The following is a 23,179-nucleotide window of genomic DNA, read 5'->3' as shown; positions in this document are numbered from 1 at the left end:
ACAAACACTGGTGGCTATAAACAAAACACGTGTGCAACAAATCCCATTGTCTCAAGCTGCTTCCTTTTGGGCGCGTGTCAACATCACCCACAGCTGCACTGCCAGGGCACTGTTGCATCCAATGCCACAGCTGTAAAAAGCAATGGGATGCTGGTGAAGGTTAGCCCCAGTGAGGGTGTCCACACTGCCTGGAGAATAACCGGCATCCCTTGTCCGAGCAGAAAAACTTTGTGGCAGCCCCAGCAACCATAAAGCCACAGGAACTGGTCTTCAGTCCTCCGGCCTGCTTGTAAGAGGGTTCCCAAACTAGCTGAATGGAAGGGCTGCTTTCCCACTATGTCCCTCAGGCCTGCAGAGTTGCCCCTATCTATCTGTAGTGATGCCAAAAAGAAAAGATCCCGGGCAAGATAAGGGAGGATGGGCACAAGAGAGCTTGGCCTCAAAAGTTTGGGCTCTTGTTTGGAACTTGAGTGTGGAGCTCCCACTGAGAACCCTGCCTCATATTTGGGCACCCTGGGGTGGTGAAACCACCAGTCATGGATGTATGGGGTGACCAAGACTTCTGACTCCTGTATGACAGTTTGGGACCTACGTGGGGCAGCCACTGTGGCTTGTCCCAGCAGGGCTTTTTTTCTTTTGCTAGGTGAAAAACAATCTTACTCTTTGGTTTTGGATGTGGAGTCAGCAGCTTCTGGCACATCTCATACTACTAAGTTTCTCTGTCAGTCGTGACCTAAAAACCCCCCAAAACCAAAACAATACATGAGGCACCACTGTGTCTATGGTTTTTCGGGGAGCAGTCAAGAGTAAGACGTTCCCAACAGAAGCTGCTGGTAAATGGCATAACCCGAGAGCAGCAGAAAGCAAGCTGACTACATCTGAATAGCCTGCCTGCCCACATTCCACTGGGAAGTGGGGGACTGACATTAAACTGCAGGTGCTAATCTTGCAGAAAGGCCAGCCTGATGTGAAGACTAACATGCAACAGCTGTCTGCTGTACACACTGTACAGCACCTGGCATGTATGCAGCTTTGTGAGCACCAGCTCTAAATTAACATCCATCACTCAATGAGAGAGTGAAGGATGGTTCTGCAGTTAAAGCAGATTTCCTGGGCTCACAAATGTATGTCACAGCCTTGGGCTGAATACATGCTTTACCTTGCAGGAGATGCAGATGCATTTTCAGAGCTGCTGAGCAATGGCAGCTTCCATTAAAATCAGCAGAAATAGTGGATGTTTGCTATCCCCGAAAAACTGCCCACATATTGTAAAATGACTTCCAGCTCAATTGAATTGGGCACGATTAGATTACAAGGTGCATGTTCACTCGCAGGAGTTACCGCCTCTGATCATTAAGCTTAAGCAACTGACAAAAAAAAAAGCCTAATTTGTAAGCAACAATATGATGTTGAACACAATTGTTGATTGTTTCGTTTTTGCATTTAATTTATCTTGGGCGATGGAAATAACCTGGCCCACTTCTCTTTTGTCACAAGTGCCTCATTTGTTTGCAGCCAGTCGTCAGTGAGGTTCATGTGCCCCAACACAGCGGAGCGCTATCAGCACGACAAACACGGAAGGGAACCGGTGACAATAAAAAACAATCTCAAGGGCATCAACTGTCTTGTTTGTTCTGTGTTTGTACTTCCCTTAGTGCAAACAGAAACAGTCAAAGCCTTGGTATTACTGGTGGATTTCGTAGCGCTTTATTTTTGGGAAAGGACCCTACATACCTGGCACCAACCCTTTAAAAAGCTGTTTTACTGCCCTCGGTGAGGATGAAGAATGAAGAGGGGCCCCACGTACCTTTGTTCTTCGAGACAAGCTCAATGTGTTAGGTCACTAAAATGCCTGATTAATAATGCAATGTCATTAACATTAATGACAAAAGCTCATTGTTGTGGTGGTAATTATGTAACTGTGATGCAACGCTGTGACCAAAGACATTTAAGCGGTCTGAAATACATCTCTGGATGCTATTGTGTTGCCTCAGTAAGAATATTCTAGCTTGAAAAGTCAAGAGTGTTTTTGCTATAACTGCGGCTGCAGACACGGGGGTTTTTTTTCAAATTCAAAGGCGCTTTGAAGTCATATTAGAAATATTTATGCTTATTTTTCCCCTCCTAAGATAACGCTTTTGTCTTTAAAGCAAGCCTACAAACATTGTAGTTGATGACGTCATCTCCTTTACTTCAAATGTGACTATACTGTCTGGAATTTGGCACCTTCCATTTTGTGTTTTTTTAGGCCAGATTCACACTGATGTTACCAGGAGCAACTCATATTGACTTCCGCAAGGCTTTACTCAATTACACCGCATAAATGACAGGACACTGAAAATAGCCCAAGAAACCAGATTTTCAAAACAATCAACTGGTTCTTTCTGCAAGCAGCACCCCAGCAATGCTACCATGGTAAAACAGGCTGACTGTTAACTCGGAGGGTGATATAGGCAGAAAGGGTTGCTTTCGTTTCTCTGTTTGTTTGGCTTAATTTTTTTCCTCAAGTGAAGAAAGATTCTATTGTTGTCTGTTTTGAAACCGATAGAAAATGCTGAGTGAAATGACTAAACGCTGAATTGCTGGAAATATCTATGAGATGAGTTCTGGAAGTCTGACATATTCCCATCCGTAGACCATGCCACCCTTAGTGAAGGAGCACAGGGCTACTGCAATGGAAAAACTTAGCAGTTGTGTCCTCCCGGACTCTCCCTTTTCTTGGGAACTCAGAGGAACATCCTTGTGGAGACACTTTGGGAAGTGTCTCTCCACTTTCCTTGTTTTCCTACTCTCCTTACGTATAAGCCAGCCCTGTAATTATACGTCTGCCAACCACAGATGTTTCTGAGAAGTGATTCCTCTCTCAGGATATCCAAAACACCAGAGGGCAGCAGAAGTGTTAAAGCAGACATTGCAAAAAGTATCTCCCTTCCTTGCATAAGCGCCTCTAGGATGGTAAAATGGGCTCATGTAAGAGTGAGTGAGTGCCTAGACAGTATCGATTCATAGAGAAAGTGGAAGAAAAACAACTAAATTATGATGGTAACAAAACTGTGCAACTTCTGAGCAGCACCGATGGAAACTATCGTGACCCTTATGCATGAAAATAGAAGTTAAATACTGAAAGGCTGCTGAGAGCGATAGATGTAGGAGGTCTTTATTTCTCAATGAATCATACATCACCATGATTACTCTTGAAAACCATGTGTACCCCATTCCACTGCAGAAGCTCTGTGTACCCCATCCCCTGGGCTAGGGACTGCAGATCTGCTTAAATACCTTCTGCAGATGGCAACGATTCCAACATTTTTCTTGCCTCTTTCATCTAATGCAGGTAATTAAAATCCTGGGTTCTCCTCAGTGTAACCCTCTGATGCAGCGTTGCAGTCTCCAGGCCATCCCATGGTACAGGTGACTGCTTCTTCTTAGAGCACCAAATCCTCAGTCACTTTTTCCAATCTGGGAAGAAAAAAAATCACGAGTCTTTTAAAAAGAAAGAAAAAATGTTACTTTCCCACCTGGGGCTGCTCTTCTTGTGTGTTCTTTCTAAAAAGACTGATTCTGTTTGCCAGACTAAAACACTTAATCAATTTGAAATGAAAACAGCAACTATAATTAAAGGGAGGAAAATCCCACCACAGCAGAGGAACCATTATTAAGGTAATTTTTTTCTTTATAACTCCTGGGGCACTGTTCACATGCAGTTGCTACTATATATGCTGTTTGTGCGTCACCTCCTCTTCATGAGCTCCATGGAGAATACACTGTTAGCTTAATAATAATAATAATGCCAGCTTCACACGTGAGTTATACCAAGCACCATGTAAGTGCTAATTGAATGTTGCAATAGCCTGTTCTATGCTATTCCCCCCTCCCACAGAATAGCACAGCAGCCCCGTGACCTGCCTGGGTCATACTACTACCTTCACGTGAGTAGCTCCTTCCTCAGGCTGCTGGATACCAGCTCTGCAAGCCACAGCTCTCTCCCACCTCCATTTCAAGCCCTGCAGGTACTCAGGCGTTGTGTCTCCATGTTTCTAGACAAAAGAGCCTGCAGCACAACTGGCCTCTCAAAAGGGCTAGCACCCAGGTTACTTTAGGTAATGAAAGCAATATAGAATCATAGAATCCTAAGTGTTGGAATCCACCATGCCTGCTAACCGTATCCCTCAGTGCCACATCCACACGGCTCTTGAATACCTCCAGGGACAGTAACTCCACCACCTCCCCGGGCAGCCTGTGCTACTGCATCACCACTTCTGAGAAGAAATTCTTCCTAATATCCAATCTTAATATCTTAATATCCTTAATATCTTAATCTTAATATCCTAATATCCAATCTATGATTCTATGATTCTTAAATTTCCTTTGGTGCAACTTGAGCTCCCTTTTGAGCTCTCTATACATCACTCATGGAGTGGAGGGCCATCAGCTCTCCATCTCTCATCATGAGTCTCCAGGAAACCATCAGCTAGAGGTGAAAACCATCACGCTGATTCCAGCCATGCTGTGCATCTCTTTATTTCAAGGAGTTGGACAGATCCAGTTGCCTCTGGATATTAGACCGGCATACCTGTCCTATATGCCATTGAGTGTGGTGATCAGGCAAAGACTTCAGACTAAGACAAACTATATTCTGGCCGGGAGACCATAGCATCATAGAGTCACTATGGTTGGAAAAGACCTCCAAGATCATCAAGTCCAAGTGGCACAGGGAGCCATGGGGAGGAGAGAATGCACCGGGCTGGAGTGCAGAGAAGATGGTATGGTCCACCAGCTGGAACACTACTTCTCTAAGAACAGCCTAGGTTGACTCTAACAAAGACTAAGTTGAATAACAGATGTTATCAACATGTTATCAGGCAGGTACCATTCAAGGCTTATTTTCAGGTTGAAGCTGGAATTTGAGTCCAGATGTGCAAACTTTGGTCACTGTGTGCGTGCAGAGGGAACATCTACTTGCTTCTGGCAATGGACCTTGAGGGAAACGTCTCTGGCACTTGTAGGATATCCCATTTCAACTCCAAACGGGTGTATTCAGACCATAGAGTTATTACAGCTGGGAAGATCTTGAAGAGCATCTAGTCCAACTGTCAGCCCGAACCTGTGAGTGCTTTAAGCCAGTCACTCGGCTCCACATCGGTAGTAAAGCCTGAAAGCCACCCGGGACGGTGACTCCACCAGCTGCCTGGGGGGCAGCCGGTGCCGATCATCTACCAGAGGGCTCTTAGTTTCACTTCATCCCTCCGTGCCGGTGCCCAGCCGGGGGATCCACGAGTCCGCTTTCTCAGATGAAGCCGCGGTCGGCAGCCCTCAGACGGGGCGCCGCCTCCGCCGATCCGGGCACAGCATCTCTGGCGCTGAGGGGAGGCGGCGCCGAGGGGAGGCGGTTAACGGCCGCCGAGGCGCGCACGCCGGCAGGGGGCGACCCCGACGGGAGACGGGAGGGCGTCACGTGACCGCAGAGAGCCTTCCTCCCCCCCGGGCGGGGACGGGGAAGGGGTGCGGGAGACCCGGGCGCCCCCTCCTTCCCTCCCTCCCTCCGCCCTGACGTCACCGCCCCCCCGGTCGCCGGGGCGACGGCTCCATCAGAGCGCGCGTCAGCGCCGCCCGTTCCTTGGCAACGGTGCGGTGTCTCGCTCTCCTTCAGCCTCGCGCCTGGCCGCGCGTCTCTCTGGCGTCAAAGTGACGTCAATGGGCCCCGCTCTCGGCTTTCGGCGGTGGGCGGGGCCGCGCTCGGCGGAGAGAGGGGCGGAGGGGCGGAGGGGCGGAGGGACATCCCGCCTGCTGCCGCCCGCCCCCCGGCGCACGCTCCCTCCCCTCTCTCCGTCCCTCCCTCCCTCCCTCGTTCACTCCCTCCTTCACTCACTCACTCACACCCCGCCACCGGCACCGCGGCGGCGGCAGCGAGCCCGCCGGGTAGAGCGGAGAGGCGGTTTGCGGAGCGGCCGCCCGAGGCCGAAGGCTTTTAGAGAGCTGGGCTCCGGGCGATCCGACGGGCCGCGCCGCGCCGTCCCCGTGCGAGGTGCCGGAGCCCGGGGGCAGCGCCGATGCTGCTGCCGCAGCCGTCGTGAGTCGCGGCGCGGTGCCCTTCGCCCGCCTGAACCATGGTGATCATGTCAGAGTACGCCTCCGTGCCGGCTCCCAGCGCAGCCCAGCCCCGGCCCCTGCGGGTCGGCTTCTACGATATCGAGAGGACCTTGGGGAAAGGCAACTTCGCCGTGGTCAAGCTGGCCCGCCACAGGGTGACCAAGACGCAGGTGGGTGAGAGGCCGGGCCGGAGGGCTTCTTTCTGCTTTACTGACGGAGGTAGCGTAGAATGAAAGCGGAGCCGTCGTTCGCGGAGCGCTGCCGAGCGCCTCCCTCTCTGCGAGTCCCAGCTGTGGGATCTTCGCACCCCATGAAGTCTTTGCACGTGGATCGCGGAGCCCCCGTTGGCTCCCCACGGGACCACCCGGTCCCGTTGCTTGGCTCAAAGAACAAAGAAGTCGCCGTGTTCGTTTACAGGGTGCTTCCCCGTGGCCGTGTGTGTGCACTGCGTGTCCCAATCGCCCTCTCCTAGAAAAACAAAAATACTCCCTTATAAGAACGCGTTGGTTTTTTTTTTTCGCTGGATTAAAAGATTTACCGAATCCCGTCCAGCGCTGCCTTCTGCAGTTGTGTCGGTCTCGTTGCATGCGATTGGAGCAGCTCGGGAAAACACCATCGGCTCCGGCTAGACCGTATCTAAAGTCCACCTTGCGTGTGTTCTGTGAGTTTGTGCGTGGCTTTGCGTGTGGTGTTTCGGTGTTGTGCTCTTTCCCCTCCCCATCGCAATAAGTGTACCCGTTTTGGAATGCCGGCGGGTTGTTTGATGTGTTGATGTGTTTTTCAATCCATAGGTCGCGATCAAAATAATAGACAAAACGAGGTTAGACCCGAGCAATCTGGAGAAGATTTATAGAGAAGTGCAGATAATGAAGCTTTTGAATCACCCCCACATTATCAAGCTCTATCAGGTAAGAGGTCAGCTTTGCAGCATGGCATGCAGATGAGCTACGCCTGTCCTCTTGCATTTGATTTTGCATGAAATGTTTGCTGGGAGAATGTGAACTGAAAGAGTTTTTGGAGACTACAGTTCATTTAAAGCAGGGCTTTTTGTTTGTTTAAAGTCACCTTTCCGGTACGCTTGTCAGTTTCTTGACAAAAGGGTGAGAAAAGAGTGAAGTTTGTTTCAGATCAAGAATCAGACTGTCCGAACTTGTAGAGTTAACTTGCCTTCCGAGCTCCTCTGCTTTGTGTTTAGAAGACTGGGGCTTCTCACATGCTTTTGATATGAGGAGGGCTTAAGCTCTCTTAGGACAGCAGAGTAGCAGGCACAAAACCTGGGCTTGCCATTAGTGAAAGCCAATTCAGCAACAAATAAACTCCAATCAAAAAGAGAAAACTTGGAAATATTACTATCGTAGAGTATGTGAGGAAATGACCCGTTTGGGTTATTCTGTTCCAGTTCGTGTAGTTTTGCAGAGAAGTTTGAAAGTTCTTTTCCTTTGTAGAGTTTCAAGGTGTGGATTTTGATTTGGATTCGTTCGGTTTCTGCGCTTTTGCTTTTTGCCTTCTGAAGGGTATTGGAACAGTAAAAGTAAGCTTCCTCACAGATGTGTTGTGCAGCAGGCAGGGTGGCAGCTGCGTAGTGAGCGAGGGCTGCCTTGCAAATTCGGACTCTTTGATCCAATTAGTGTTTGGTGTACGTTCCTCTTAATCATCTTAAACAGCGCCGTGCGGATTTAAGAAGATGAGGTATCAACGGTCTGTCTGGACCTGGCCAGAAGGACGGAGGGGGAGAGGAATGGATTAAGAAATGAAGCAGCAGGTCTGAAATTCTGTGCGCTGTCGTACACACAACTGTCAGGCTGTTATCTTGCTGTTGGGTTGGTTGGCTTAATGAACGTTCTCCTCTTTTCGGACGTGTAAGGCTGAGGAGCCAGTAGAGCAGGTGTTTCGGCAAGGTGTTGTTTTCAAACACCTTGACACGCGTGAATTGCTTTGACATTTACAGCCTTAAACCATCCTGACAAGAATGATTTTTGCGTTAACGTCTGACGTCATCGCTGCCCATAGGATATACCAAAACCTTCTAACAGTTCGGTTGATTTCATTGCGGTGGAATGATGTGGGTGAAAATGCTGTTTGGAAGCTGTTAGAGAAGCAGGTTAAATTCCATCCAGTTGAACCACTTCACTTGATGGAGCAAATGACGTTGGTAGTGGACCATAATTTCTTTTCAGCAAAGTTTTCTTTTCTTTGTTGCCGTAACTGATGCTTTACCTGTCTGGGGGAGGCTGAGAAGTAGGGATGGAATTAGATGACATACCGACGTAGGGTGTGTGTTCTTGTATTATTTCATCATTGTTTTAGTTTCAGCGCAGCGTCTTAATTTCGTCCAGCTGGCATCTTTCCCAGAACACTTTCCTTCAGTTTTTTCAACTGGGAACCTCTCTTCCTTTGCTCCCTTCTTGTTTGTTTTCGTTTTGTGTCTGTGTGTACTTGTAGAAGGGAGGACAAGAGTCTCCAAATAAGGTTATGTGTTAGGAAGCTGGAAATTGCAGCCTTTGAAGTAGTATTGACGTTTGTTTGATTGTTAATATGGTGAGAACCTCCTGCCTCAGAAACAGAGTATTGATTCCCTGTGCGTCCTATTCTGGGGAAAGGTTGTATTTCTGAAAGCTAAAATGTGACATTTAAGAGACGTGGTGCCATACATGAAGATGAATTCCAAAATGCTCAGTTTTATTTGGGTTTAGTTTTGCTCCCATCCCCTCCCCCCCCAAAGATGTGTCAGCTTCCTCTGATGATTATTGTTTTGCACGTGGTTGGTAAGTGAATGTTGACCAGCCCAGTGACAGCTGTTGATGTGCCTCAAAGCTCCGCAGTAGCACCAACAACTGCCTGTTTTCACTCACGTGGGAGGCTTGCTGTGCCCCCATCCAGCACCAAATGGGAGTGGGGTGTTTGGTAACACTTCTTGATTGTCCGAGTTGCAGGTATCTCCTGATCTGAGTGCATGCTAGCTGTGAAACAAAGATGGCTTTAAGTCAGCTTTGTGTCCTCATGCATTCAAAATAAGTCCAAAGAGCTGGAAAGCCATTTATGCATATTTTAACCAAAAAGGGAACTCAGGGAAGTATGTAAAATCATTCAATGCTCATTAGTTATCTTATGGAGATTACGTGGCGTAGTAATGGTAAGAACAATACCATGGGAAGCCACTGTATGTTGTAGGCATAGAAGCATTCATTTATTATCTTTTTCATTACCAGTTTGCTAGGAAAAAAAACACTGCAGTGCAAAATTAGGTGTCTTTACTGCCAGCTACTGTGGCAAATAAATAACTGAACCGATAGACGTTTAGGGAAATGAAAGTAACTATAGAGGTCTGTGTTTCTTTAAGCATGTCCACTCTTGTGTCTTGGCAGGTTATGGAGACAAAGGATATGCTTTACATTGTTACTGAGTTTGCTAAGAATGGAGAAATGTTTGGTAAGTTCAGCAGTACCTCACATTTCTTGAGATTTAGAGCTCTTGGCCATATTGTTGTCTTTGCTGAGTAATACCTGTTCACATTAAAAGCCCAGAGTCACTGTTGTCAGCTGTCAAACAGCAAGTGCAGCATCTGGAAGACTACAGAATCATTTTCCAGGTATCTCTAAGTCTTGTGCCTCTTCTGTTTTGTCTTGCAGATCATCTGACCTCCAATGGGCACTTGAGTGAAAGCGAAGCGCGGAAGAAGTTCTGGCAGATTCTTTCAGCAGTGGAATACTGCCACAGCCACCACATAGTGCACAGGGATCTCAAAACAGAGAACCTTCTGCTAGATGCTAACATGAATATCAAGTTAGCAGGTAATGAGAAATGCTTGGTTACTCTATAAATGGCATTTGGCATGCGGTCGAATTCAGTCTCCCTAGCGTAATCTCATAAATGTATTTGGAGTGACTGAAAGTTAAAGTCACTGGTATTTCTCTGAATATATCCTCTGGACAAAATGAAATGAATATGCAGAGAACAAAACAACGCACCTGCTCCCTTCCCTCTGTTTTCTGCTACTTCTAAACAGTTTGCACGTGGCTGAGTGATATCTTACACCAGACTTCTACCTTCCTTCCAGACTTTGGCTTTGGAAACTTCTACAAGTCAGGAGAGCCACTCTCCACTTGGTGTGGAAGCCCACCCTATGCAGCTCCAGAAGTTTTTGAAGGCAAGGAGTATGAAGGACCTCACCTTGATATATGGGTGAGTGTGATATCCCTTTGGAATTCTGTTTCACGTTTTGTTATGAACTGTGAACTTTGCAAACTGTAGTTTCTACTGGAATCACTCACATGCTGTGCTGTTCTCTGCTGACAGAGTCTTGGTGTGGTGCTCTATGTCCTTGTCTGTGGTTCTCTGCCTTTTGATGGACCCAATTTACCAACTCTGAGGCAAAGAGTGCTGGAGGGGCGGTTCCGCATCCCATACTTCATGTCTGAAGGTACTTTGTGTTCAGATTCTTAATGTTAGAAAAGGAACTGAGAGTAAAGGAATAGCTGTCCTATTCTTCCTTGAGGCAGTGACCAGATGAGGCTGGTTTTGCAATTGGCAGTCACCTTGTCTTTATGTGTCCAGTGATTTCTGTAGGGAAGCACTTAAGATCGGGGGCTGATTGTAGATGTTTTCTGAGGTCTGCTTTATGGTGTATCTAAAAGGCTATCATTTCATTCCTTAAGAGTATTGCTTTAGATTACAAAAATTGAAGCCCTAGCTGTAGGAATAATCACTCACAAAAGAGACAAAACAAGCTTTTAGTGAGACTAGCTTGCAATGGTGAGGTGGGTGTAGTTTTGAGATATTCAAACTACATAGAAGGGGTATGTTTCAGTGTGGTTTTGCTGCCAAGGAGAGCAAAGACAGTGAAACTTAGCACTGTTTCTTGAATGTTTGCACTTGGGCAGTCTGGTAAGAAAAAGGAGCTGAGAGGTATTATCAGATCTCTCCGATTAGGGTTTGAAAACAAATGAATATGCCTCTCTTCAGTGGAATATCTTTTAAAGTCTGACCTTTATCTGTTATAGCTGTGAACGGCTTTGATTCCCTGGTTGTAAACAAATAAGCAGTATGCTTGGACCAGGAGTTCAGATTTTAATATGTACGATAGTTCTTAGTAAATCCTAACCTATTTCAAGTGGGTGTACCATAGTTAAACCTACATCCACTCAAAATTAGTCCCCTTGCAAGGTAGAAGGCAAACTGAAACCTGCTTTTAGCCAGTACAGCATCATTTTGCTCAGTGACATGCTGCTTTTATGAAATACATACCTCTCTTGTGCTGGTTTGAATATTTAGCAGTCAGACTATGCATCAGCTGCTCAGAAAACTTTTAATTCCCGTTTTTATAGACATCAAATACTGGTGGTGGGAAAGTTTCTTAGCAAATGCCTGGGGCTGAACTGTCATTTTTACTTCTTGCTCATGAGTTTGTCTTTGTCATCTAGACTGTGAAACACTAATCCGACGGATGTTAGTCGTAGACCCAACAAAGCGAATAACCATTTCCCAAATAAAGCAGCACAAGTGGATGCAAGCTGACCCATCTCTTCAACAGCAGCAGTCTTTGTCCTTCTCCATGCAAAACTATAACTCCAACCTGGGTGACTACAATGAGCAAGTCCTTGGGATCATGCAAACACTTGGCATTGACAGGCAGAGAACTGTTGAGGTGAGAAGTGCTTGTCCTTTCAATGTGTTTTCAGTGACTACCAGAACCAATGGTTCAGCTGTGTATATTGCTCAGTGATTAGCCTTGATGCAGTTTCACAGTGTAGTAAAATCTGCCTTTCTGTGCTTTTACTTGTTTTTTGAGTACACAATTACAAAGTCTTAATAATGAGTTGTTGCTGTATATCTTGAGTTATGTCTAACTGTAGGGTTCTTTGTATTCTAGTCACTACAGAACAGCAGCTACAATCACTTTGCTGCCATTTATTACCTGCTCTTGGAGCGCCTCAAGGAGTATCGAAGTAGTCAGCTATCGAGTCGTCCGGCAACTGGCCGTCAGCAAAGGCCGAGGAGCTCCGAGATCAGCAATGCTGAGGTAAGGAAGGGCATGTGGGGGTCTCTTTTCTGCCACTTTCTGTGGGAAACTAAGATTGCAGCTTTGAGGCTTGTGAGAACCAATTGTCTCTGATAGGACAGGCTACTATTCTTCAACAGGATGCTGATTAAGTACAAACTCTGTAGATCATGATCCAGAGAATAGTTTGCCTCTGGTGCAAGTCAGTAATGAACCAGAAGTCTAGGCTTCTCGTGGACATTTGCTTTCTCAGGCATGGATCAGTTACCCTTTTGTTATGCGCCCCGTAGGATCCTTAGAGATACTCCATGATTCAGTTTGTCTGTTTCTTCTGACTTTCCCTAACCCCTGCTCCCTTTTAACTGTGCTCTGGTGCCTTTGTCCTTGTGGTTTAATAGTCTGACTTAAGAGAAGTACTTTGTGTTTGTGTTGGCATTGAAAGAGTAGCTTTGTTAATTTTGATAGAAAGTGCATGGAGAAGGCTTGCACAGAAGGTGTCTCTGAAATTCCTTGAGCCTACGATATTAGAAGAATGGCATGGAACAGCAGTGTATGTGATGGCTTCTGTGCATCTCTCTCTGCCTTCAGATGCCTCAGGACAGTCTCACTAACGAAACCCTGCGATCATCTCTGCTTTACCAGCAACCTCAGAGTCTGATTCAACCATCTTTGCAGGCAGAAATGGACTGTGAAATGAATAATCCGTTACAGGTGGGTGTTTTAAGCTAAACTGCGTGTAAGTGTGTCTCTTTTGTTGTTGTGAGGTTGTTTTTTGTTGTTGTTTAATTTTTTTCTGTTGATCTAAAAAGGACAGGGGTTGTGACAGTTGTTCTCTCCCTTGAATCTTTTGTTTGGCGCTTGGGCATGGTGTTGTAGTAGCCTCTCAAACAGTACGCCTACTGAGGGCACACCACAGGGCTGCAAAGAGCGTTAAAATGTAGTGCAGAATTAAGTCTGTGAACTGAACTGTTTTGCAGCCTGTGTTTTTTCCTGTGGATCCCAACTTCAACGGGCTCTTTCGGAATCGCTCCATCTCCCCCAGCAGCCTTCTGGAGACCACCATTAGTGAAGAAGTAAGGCAAGAGAAGGAGCTGGAAGATGAAATTAAGGCGTACGACCACCCTATCCGCATCCCTAGCAACACCAGCCGGAGGCACACACTGGCTGAAGTCACTACTCACTTCTATCAACATGCCCCTCCATGTAAGTCTGGGAGCAATGAAGGTTGTACTTAATTAGAGGGGAATGGTGGAGAAGGTGTGCCACAGCAGAAAAATACCTGACAACGTGTGCTGATTTTTAACTTGACTGAAATAGGAAAGCCTAGAGAAGAGGTCTCTACTCTTCCCCCTCTAGTTTTGACTTCCCATAAATAAGCATGGCCCTTCAGGAAGAGATGCTGTACTGTTAGATTTCATCTAGATCTTTTCAGAGGGAGCATTCTCCCAAGCAGGACATAACTCTTCTCTGCTTGTTTCCGCTCTTTTAACGTGTTTATGGTGTGCATACTTGACTTTAAAAAAAATAATAATAAACAAATTTGAACAAAAAATTGCTAACTGCATTGGGTAAACATCCAGACCCTTTGAACTAAACAAGCAAACAAAAATGCTCACCAAACAAAAGTCTTATGTTGGAACTTTTGTGCTAAAAAAAAAGCCACACATTGCATGTTTGAGAGATATTGGCAGAGCTCTGCCAGCTGGGCAGAAGCCCAATGTAGGTTATTTGTCAGTGACTATGTGCTGGAGTCAGGCCCTGTGACAGCACAAGTTGCTGGACATCTCTCTGACTTGCAGCTGCTTATTAGTGCCAGTGTAGGTGGGCAGAATGCTCTGATGTCACGTTTGTTCCTTCCTGTACTCATCTTGGGAATGCTCTTTCTGTCCTTCCTTCCCCTCTGCAGGTATAGTCATTTCCTCCTCAGCAAGCCCCACAGAGGGAACTAGTTCAGACAGCTGCCTTACTTCATCTTCAAATGACAGCTCAGTGGCCCTGAACAGCTGTTTGGCAGGTCAAATAATGACGGGGAGCCCAGCCACAGCTAGGATGACATCACCCTTCCTAGCTTCCCAGTCCGACGCTCCGGTGTTACAAGCCCAGAGCTGCATGGGAGGTGCTTCTCTCCTGCCTGTCAGCTTCCAAGAAGGAAGACGAGCATCTGATACCTCATTAACTCAAGGTAATTCCTTCCACTTTACTGCTGGGATATTGCAGCCTTGCAGTTGCCATTAGAAAAGGGTAGTTTTCTTGCCTGCGTTGGGGTTACGCTGAGGCTGCCTGGATATTCTGTCTCTTGTATTTGTGGTTCTTGAGGAGGGTGCTGAGGTTGGGAGGCTCTCACATACTGCTTCGGCATGCCCATGAACATGTTTCTGCTGCTGCAAGTGGGATGGCAAACTCCACCCTCCTCCTAAAATTTGGGATGCTCATCGTGTTTTATAGTAGCTTTATCCTTTGCTGTGTATGTGTCCATCTAAACAAGGGTGCAGCTGTCCCAAACCCTGTTCCGTCACATCAATTTTACTCTGTCCATCAGGCAGAGACGCAAATGTGAACTGAAGGGTCACGGTTCCTTCTAGTGCAGTGCTCACGTAAATGGAGGCAGCTGCCCAGAAAGGCTGATCTGTAAAGTAGGCTCTCAGTCAAATGCTAAGAAGGCTTAAAGTGCATTTCTTCTCCTCATGTCCCACAGGCTTGAAGGCTTTTAGGCAGCAGCTGCGGAAGAACGCTCGAGCCAAAGGGTTTCTCGGCTTGAATAAAATCAAAGGCTTTGCTCGGCAGGTGTGTCAGTCCTCTTCATCTCGGGCAGCAAGGAGCGCCATGAGCCCTTTCCAACACGCACAGCCGAACACCTGCATCTACAGCAGCAGTGGGAGCAACAGAGAGGGAAGAAACCTCCTGGAAGAGGTGCTACAACAGCAGAGGTGAGAAGCTGACCTGGAGGGGTTTTGCTGTTTTCCTTAGGGATTGTTTTGGTTAGGGGCAAAGGAGGAGGAGTAAATGCAGCAAAATGGGTTGGGGAGTCCGGTCACTGGCGTTTGTTTTCCTCTCAGCTTTTCTGTGTGGCAGCAGATAAACTGTTTAGCTTCCTTTGTGGGTTCCTGCACTGGCACGTGTAACACAGGACGTGCATTTCCGCTTAAAAGTCTCCATGTCCAAGTATTTGGAGGTCACTGGACAGAGAAGCAGTTTGGTACTGTGGGGGAAAACATTACTTCTCCTCAATTGAACACTGTGTTTTTCTTTGTTAGTTTTGGGAATGCTTTCTTTCCTCCTCTGCCTCCTCCTGTAATTTTCCCATGGCAAGGAAATGAGACCTTGTAATTTGGAAAAGTTACAGCCCACAAAGGAGGCACAGTTCCAGTGGCCTCAAATGTCGTGTGCGGTGGCACCTCTTCGTTCCCATAGAAGCAAGATGGAAAATAGAATATCCGGTTTATCTGCATACATTGTCTGTAAAACACCTAGTATTAGCTTCCCAAATTATGGCCAGATAACTTTCTAGTGGTAGTTTCCAACTTCAGCGTAGGGGAAAACCAAGCAAAACCACATTGATCTGGCATGGCAGGCACTTTAATTGTACTGACTGGGTAAGGGAGGGATTCGATAGAGAGGTGGTGGAAACAAAGGGAAAAGTTATGATCAGGGGTAAGGGTAGGGGCAAGAGAGGAGGAAGGAAAACTTGAACCCTTTGTAGCATTGCAAGTTAACATCTTCCATCCTTGGACTTTGTTCAGAATGCTCCAGCTTCAGCATCACCAGCTACTCCAGCCAACTTGTCCCCAGACGTCTCAAACATCTGCGACAAATGGCCTCCCCCCACCTGACAGTGCAGGTACCTGCAAAGCATCCAATTCTCTTCTGTTGTCAGAGCTACAAAGAGAGAACTCATTTGAGCTGGCCTTTGGTGGCAACAGTCAACTGCTCCAACCTCATTTCTTTGGTGTCAGCGTGTCACCGGTGTCTTCAGCAGCTCACCTCCTAGACACTCACCTGTATATCAGCAGCAATGTTTCTCCGGTTGGCACCACGTTCTCTCAGCAACAGAGTTTCTCAGCTCAGTCTCCAAGCTATGATGCTGTCTCTTTGCAGCACGGGGATTGTGAGATGGAGGACTTGACTTCCAACCAGCTAGGGAAGTTTGTCCTGGTCAAGTGAGAGCTCTGGCTGCTACAGCTCAAGCTGCTCTTTTAGCAAAGAACTTGCACCGCTGTTCCACGGCACGTGTAGGTCCGTGGCTGGCTGGTGTTGTGTGGATGAGTGACTCTCAGAAGCAATAAATTTTGAAGTATGTGAAGAGGCTGTCTGGCTCCGAAAGCTAGCAACTTTATAGAAGTGAAACAAGCAATATGTATGTCTTTTTGCTTCTACTATTCTTGCACTGAACAAATACGAATAGAAACTGATTTTGTTTTTTGTTTTTAAAGGAAAAATAATGCTGGGGGAAGATGGGTGGGGCATTTGTGGGGACAGGGAGGGATGCGGTCGGGGAAGAAGTCTTCGGTACTGTACTCAAGTCAGACCAATACAGCTCTGCTGTTATGCAAGATTAGCAGCTGTCGGTAGTGGTGACACAGCAGGGAGAGGCTTTTCAAAGAAGGGACCAGAGCCTCCCTCTTTCACAATATTCACTTATGGGTTTGTGAAGATGATTACCTCTTTTAAAGAAAATAAACAGAAAACCAGTGGCATGCAACATTATGCATTCAGAGAAGACAAAAATGGAAGCATTGCCATTTGTGGGGCTTTTTTTTTTTTTTTTCTTCCCTTTTTCCTCCTGTTAACGCTCATTTTGTTTTAAAAGGAACCAACATCCCCATTCCGCATCTCCCGGTTCTGTATACTTTAAATGAAAACTGTGAACTTTCTGCTTGATATGTCAGCTAGAAAAACCTGTTTGTTTGTTTGTTTTAGGAAAAAGAAAAGCCAACAACCAAACAGCATTCTGATTAGCACAGAAGCAAGGAATCTCTTGAAAATGCATCCTTTAGATCCTGATAGGATCTCAATTACAGGCTGTACGGTCTTCTGCAGGGGTTGTGTATGTGTGTGCGTGTGAGCACCTGCACACATGCGTGTATTTTGTTGGCCTAAATAATCTTTAGGTATCCTTTTATATGTGCTAAGGTGGTTCTTTTTGTATTCCTGCAGAGGCACCGAGGAGGGAACCCTTATTAGCAGTGGGGTGATGGGAAGCATTTTCCTTTTTAAAAGCCCTCCTGGAGATTGCCCACAGAGTTGTCTGAAGGGTATTTCTTACTGCTGCACGTTGGTTTGGTTTTTTTCCGCTGCTAATTATGTTTTTATGCATTTCATTATCAGGGTCCAAATAGAACCGACTCTTGGGGAAACGTGCAATATTGAGGTTATAATTATATACTGACAAAGACAAAAGGAATAGGCTAGAACAGAATCCTGCTCTAACAGAGTACAGCTATTTCTGAACAAAACTGTATTCAAAGCGAGTAAAACAGCACAATCTTTGGGTGTTTGTTTTTGGCCGGTTTGTTTTTAGCATATTAGCAAAACGAGGTTTTGGATTAGGTAGGTGTTATTGTTTCGGTTTGGTTTGGTTGTTCTTTTATGTATGGTTTTTAATGCTGTATATGTATATAAATAGGAAGCAGAAAACTATATAACACTAGTTATTTTTTTATATTTTGTAATATGCTTCTGTTGTGTTTCTGGTATAACCCCACCTCCCTCCCAAGGCAGAGCACGACTTCTGTTGGCGTCAATAGAAGATGTGCTTAGGTGCGAAGGGGAGCCCAGGTCGTGCCCTTACAGCAATGAGTAGGGTGGGGCGTTCCAGCTTTGGAAGCAGGTGAGCAAACAGTGAGCCAGTTTGGCTGGAAGTTGCATTCAGGAAATAGCTGCATTTTTGTCTAAATGCTACAAAGGACCCATCTCTCTCGTGTGACACAGGGTGCCTTCAAGTTACCTTGGCTTCATGCAACCTGCAGTATTACGCATTTACAAATAATACAGATACCTGTTAGGTGGTTTTTTGTTGTTTTGGTTTTTTTTTTCTTCCTTTTTTTTTTTTTTTAAATTAAAAACAAAAAAAAAAGCCAAAGATTGACCAGATTAATTGATGGGAGTAGGAATGGCTGAAGACGTCACGTGGCTCTATCTATGGCTCTCCATAAACAACCTCTTTATCTGTGTGTAGTATCTGTGTGTCTACATCGGTGCAGTGTGTCTACACCGGTGCGTCTCCAGCTTGCCGCCGCTGCTACGTGGTCTGGAAGCTTGAACACGAGAGAAAAATGGCTTGAGTTGAATTTCTGAATGAGCTGTGCCTTGCAGCAGAGAAAACACCAAAGTCTCACTTGAAATGACAGCGATTTAAAAGCAAACGATACCAACAAAAAACACACCCACGGAGGTGGTTGGAGAGGAGGGCGAGAAGCAGCCGGCAGGTCACAAAGCAGCACCTTTGCCTTCAGTTCTGTAAGGGGTAGCGCACAGACTGAAAACACGAGTTTTCCTCTTTGCTGTTTGTTCTGTTTAAATGCCATGGATCAGAAGGCCACAGATTGTTTTGTTTCCTGTCCTAAGCAATGACAAGCACTTTACTTTCATAGGTTTGGGTATTTTTTGTTCCTTTTCCAATTGCTGTTGAACCTCTTTGGATTTCTTGCTGGAGCAGAAAGAGGTCATTTTAAAAAGTCTGGGTTTTTTTGTTCTTTCTCGTAGATACCTTGACAGTGCTGTTCTGCAGACTGCAATGCAATAGGGTATTTAAAGACACTACGTGATTGGTTTAATTAAGATGTATAGTTTTATTTTTTATCATGGCTGAACAATCATTTTGTTTCTTATGTTCAAATGAGAGATGTACACCAAATGATTAGTCCGTGTTTTATTTAATATTTAAATAAAAAACGTTTGAAAATCGCTCTTGTGTATGATTGGGGTGGAGTTCTTTCTCCTGCTGCTCTCTGCGCTGTAACAGGAGCTCCGGCTCTGCATAGTTAAGACTCATTTTTAAAGCCTGAGTCCGCAGGACATTACTGGAGCTTTCTATTATGTACTAAATGAAGAGGAATGGCTGGCTCAAAAATCTGATAATGGGATATTGAGCCTTTCGCTGGTAGGCGATCTGTCTGAATCTAACCCCAAGTCTGTAGTAATCGGGTTATAAAATCTGACAGCTAGAGAGGCCTATGGAGTGAAAATGGTCAAGCGTGGTTTAGTCATTACCAGATGAGCAATCCGTCCGTGTCACCTTCATCTAAAAGAGGCCTCAGCCAGCTTATGGCAGTGAGGGGAAAAAGAGCAGCAGCGAGGGAAGCAGGGGTTCTGGGCGTGATGGTATTTCTCCTTCCATCTACAAAGATAAGTGCGGGGGGTACCTGCTGCAGCCAGGCTGTGCCACAGCATCGCCTTCACTGCAGGCTGCCTACTTGCAGGCTGCGGCAAGGATGCGCTCAACAGACTGAAACTGAAGAACTTCCTGACTAAAGCAGAAGATCAGTCTGCTCCCTCGGGAGGTGAGAAAGCAAAGTTAGGAAGCTCACGGGCACTGTCAGAGAGGTGGCTGTTCTGCACGTGCTCTCCAAGGGTTGTGTTTTCAGCGCGGCTGCAGCCAAAGTGAGGATTTTCACAAGTATGAATAAACGACAGAGGTGCTTTTTAATTACTTTTTTTGTCATGCTTTTATTATGACCCGGCTTAAGAATGACACCAGCTGTTATTTTCACAAGGTTCTCGGGGCATCGTTTTAAACCCCAGCAATTCAGTGAAATTCAGAATGTGGCTTCTTAATGGACAAAAATCAATGCAATTCCACCAGCTTGTGCCAACATAACTGACTCTTGGGTATAGAGGGGTCTGACAGCGTCGTGATTTCTTGGAAATGGTAGGGAAAACCAGAACAAAGAAAATGTGGGACTCTGGACTCAGTTTCCATGTGTACACAGTTTCACTCTTGGTGCTTTAGTCACCGTCTTCCGGCCTTTCCTCTGACATTTGTCTCTGCTCCCACTTACCATGTTTGGTTTTGTCCTTAATATCTCTCCAGATGCTGTGCTGCTTGGCTTCATTCCTCACAATACAAGTCCATACGTAACGTTTTCCTCTCTTTGCCTGTCTGGAGTTGATGTTTTGTTCCCCCTCTTTCAGGTGGAGCTTTAACACAGCCCCTAAAGTGAACGACTAAACCTTGTTGTTTTGTTTTCTGTGTGGGTTTTTTTGTTTGTTTGTTTAAAGGAAGTGCTTAGAGCTGGTGGGAGCTGCCAGGCCAGTAGCAATGAAAAACACAGGCTACTTTTTCACAGTGCAAGTCGAGCACAAGCTGCAGGCCTGGTGCTTTGGTGCCATTGTGATGTGGCTACAGGAGAGAGAAGCTCCCCTGCCCCTCTCCTCCTGCCCACTGCCAGGTGAAGTACAACCTGTCCCAGAGTCACAGCCTGCCTGCTGCCTGTGCTGTAGGAGGATGTTTTTCACGCAGAGGGTGGTGACGCACTGGAGCAGGTTGCCCAAGGAGGCTGTGGATGCCCCATCCATGGAGGCATTCAAGGCCAGGCTGGATGTGGCTCTGGGCAGCCTGTTCTGGTGGCTGGGGACCCTGCACATAGCAGGGGGGTTGGAACTGGGTAATCGTTGTGGTCCTTTTCAACCCAGGCCATTCTGTGATTGTATTATTCTATGATCCTGGCCTGTGTCAGCTGGAAAAGATGTGTCAGAAAGGAGAGCAGCTGAGCTCACAAAACGATGGCGCATGAGATGGAAAACGGTGCTTCCGTTTCACTCATCCCGCAAAGTGAGAATAAGGCACACTTCGTGCAACGAAGGAGAATTAATTTAAGAACTAATAGAAGGAAATGTGTGCCCCAGGAGGACGCTGCTTCAAGTATGGCTGCTGGATTATTTCATGGCCGCTAACTACTTTTAGCGGTGACAGTTAAATCAATGATAAAGATAATCCACTGTCATGGTTTATGGATTTAGCAGCGCATCTGTGCGAGATCAAGAAAGAGCTGGTCTTTGGTACAGCCTGCCAGGGGCACGACAGATAGATTTTTGGGACAGAAATGCCTTTCTCCCAAGGCATCAGATAGATATTAGTGTGTGCCAAAGGCGAAACGTTCGCACGGGGTAAACAGACTTGACCATCATCTGCAATACATTCTGGTTTCTTAATATATATTTTATGTCACATGTAACACATTACAGCGTCAGTTCCCCAGACCAAAGGCACAGCTAACCAGATAGCTCATTTTAGGGGCATACTCCTAGAGAAAGGGCAATGCTTGTGAGCTGATGGGACCTCTCATATTCATCCCATCACCGCAGAGGTGACCAAGCAGAATACTGCTATACTTAGTTTGTCTGCCTGTCTATGGAAATGCTGCACATTTCTGTGCAGTGTCTTCTGTATCCTCACCAATTCTTCTTCATCCACTATATGTGCAGAGCTGCCCCTGTTTCTAGGGCATGAACACAGAATCACAGAATCAGAGAATCGTAGGGGTTGGAAGGGACCTCCAGAGATCATCGAGTCCATCCCCCCTGCCAAAACAGGTTCCCTACACCAGGTCACACAGGTAGGCATCCAGGTAGGCCTTGAGTATCTCCAGAGAAGGAGACTCCACAACCCCTCTAGGCAGTGTGTTCCAGAAGAGGTGGTCTTGTTTGTATTCCCTACTCATTCTACACTAACCCCCAAAGCTCTTACTTGCCTTGCTGACAACTGCTGAGCAGAGAGCTGGAGTTTTCAGCAAACTTGGTGACACTGAGGTTTCCATCCAGACATGTTGATTTAGAGCCCCTGGTGGACTTTTTATGGCTAGAGATGGTGATCCCTGTGGCACTTGCTTTGTATTTACTGCTGGTGAATTGCATAAGTCATTTTCTTAACTTTATATTCAGTTTTCTGAGCTCATTACATCTCCTTGCAATTGGATCACTTGTGACTGTGTTCAACTGCCCAGGTCTTGACGCTAATGGGTTGGTGATACTTGACCTCTCGCTCTACGGAATACGCTCTTTCTTGCTGCATCGCATTTATCTGCATATCCAGCTATTCTGCTTTTCATGACAGTTTCTATCAGTTTGCCCTGTACGGACGCCCAGCTTTCCAGCCCACAGGTCTCTGGATGACCTCTAAGAGCCCTTTTTAAAAATGAATGTGACGTTTGCCACCTTCGGCTCCTGTGGTGCCACGCCATTTCAACAGCTATTGTGGTATTGTACTGAATAGGTCAGCGGTTTCAAGTCTTTGTTCCCTCAGAGCTCTTGAGTGAAAGTGTCTGCTCTCAGTGATCTGCTACTGTTATTTTTATTGCTTTATCCCCAGATCTGCTATACTGACATTTGAGTTTTGGAGAGTTTCTGAGGCTTGTTGCCTGCAGAGCCAGCCACCAGTGTGGGGTAGAGTGGGCCCACCCCAAAATGGATGAATGAGTCTGAACCAAGCCATGCAGACCATGTAGTCCCTTTTGCTCCTTGCAGATGGGTGATAAAGTGGCGATAAGGGTGGGCATCAGCGAATGCCTGAGTCAGTGCCATGGTCCCTGCATTATGCACTTAGAAGATCATAGAATCAGAGAATCATAGAGTAGGAAAGGACACACAAAGATCATTAAGACCAGCTCCAGGCTCCACACAACATTACCCTAACCCAATCCTATGTCTGAGAGCACTGTCCAGACACTCCTTGAACTCCAGCACTGGGGGCCGTGCCCACAGCCCTGTGCATCCCGTTCCATGCCCACCGCCCTGTGATGCAGCCCCTTTCCCTGCCCCCCAGCTCCATGCCATTCCCTTGGGCCCAGTCGCTGTCACCAGAGAGACCAAATGGCAAGGCCTTTCTCCCTTTGTTGTGTTTAAGGAGAAGCAGACTAATTTATGGATCACTTCCTCAGTGATGTGAGCTGGCTTTCCTAAATCAAAACGAATACAGCGGCACTGCTTTATGATACAAATGCAATTAGCAGCACATTAAAGCTCTGACCTCCAGAGCCAGACAGTCTCATCCTTTGTTTCCTCAGCCACTGAGGCAGCGAAATTAGATGCACTGTTTTTGACAGAGCTTTTCCAGAACCAGGATAGGTTTCATCTTTACTTCTCCCGTGCCGTACT

General features: G+C 46.3%; 1 protein-coding gene across 1 annotated transcript; it reads left to right on the top strand.

The window, feature by feature from the left end:
- Positions 1 to 5,816: 5,816 nt before the first annotated feature.
- Positions 5,817 to 18,993, top strand: SIK1 (salt inducible kinase 1). Its single transcript, XM_072358905.1, has 13 exons — positions 5,817 to 6,260; positions 6,882 to 6,998; positions 9,456 to 9,519; positions 9,720 to 9,881; positions 10,148 to 10,272; positions 10,387 to 10,510; positions 11,511 to 11,734; positions 11,960 to 12,109; positions 12,677 to 12,799; positions 13,066 to 13,291; positions 13,995 to 14,270; positions 14,784 to 15,015; positions 15,829 to 18,993. The coding sequence occupies exons 1-13, from the start codon at positions 6,108 to 6,110 to the stop codon at positions 16,247 to 16,249; spliced, it is 2,397 nt and encodes a 798-aa protein (XP_072215006.1). The 5' UTR covers positions 5,817 to 6,107; the 3' UTR covers positions 16,250 to 18,993.
- Positions 18,994 to 23,179: the final 4,186 nt, after the last annotated feature.

Source organism: Excalfactoria chinensis, chromosome 1 (assembly GCF_039878825.1).
Source record: "Excalfactoria chinensis isolate bCotChi1 chromosome 1, bCotChi1.hap2, whole genome shotgun sequence".
In the NCBI taxonomy this organism is placed as follows: Eukaryota; Metazoa; Chordata; class Aves; order Galliformes; family Phasianidae; genus Excalfactoria; species Excalfactoria chinensis.
This window is presented reverse-complemented; position numbering and strand designations above follow the sequence as displayed.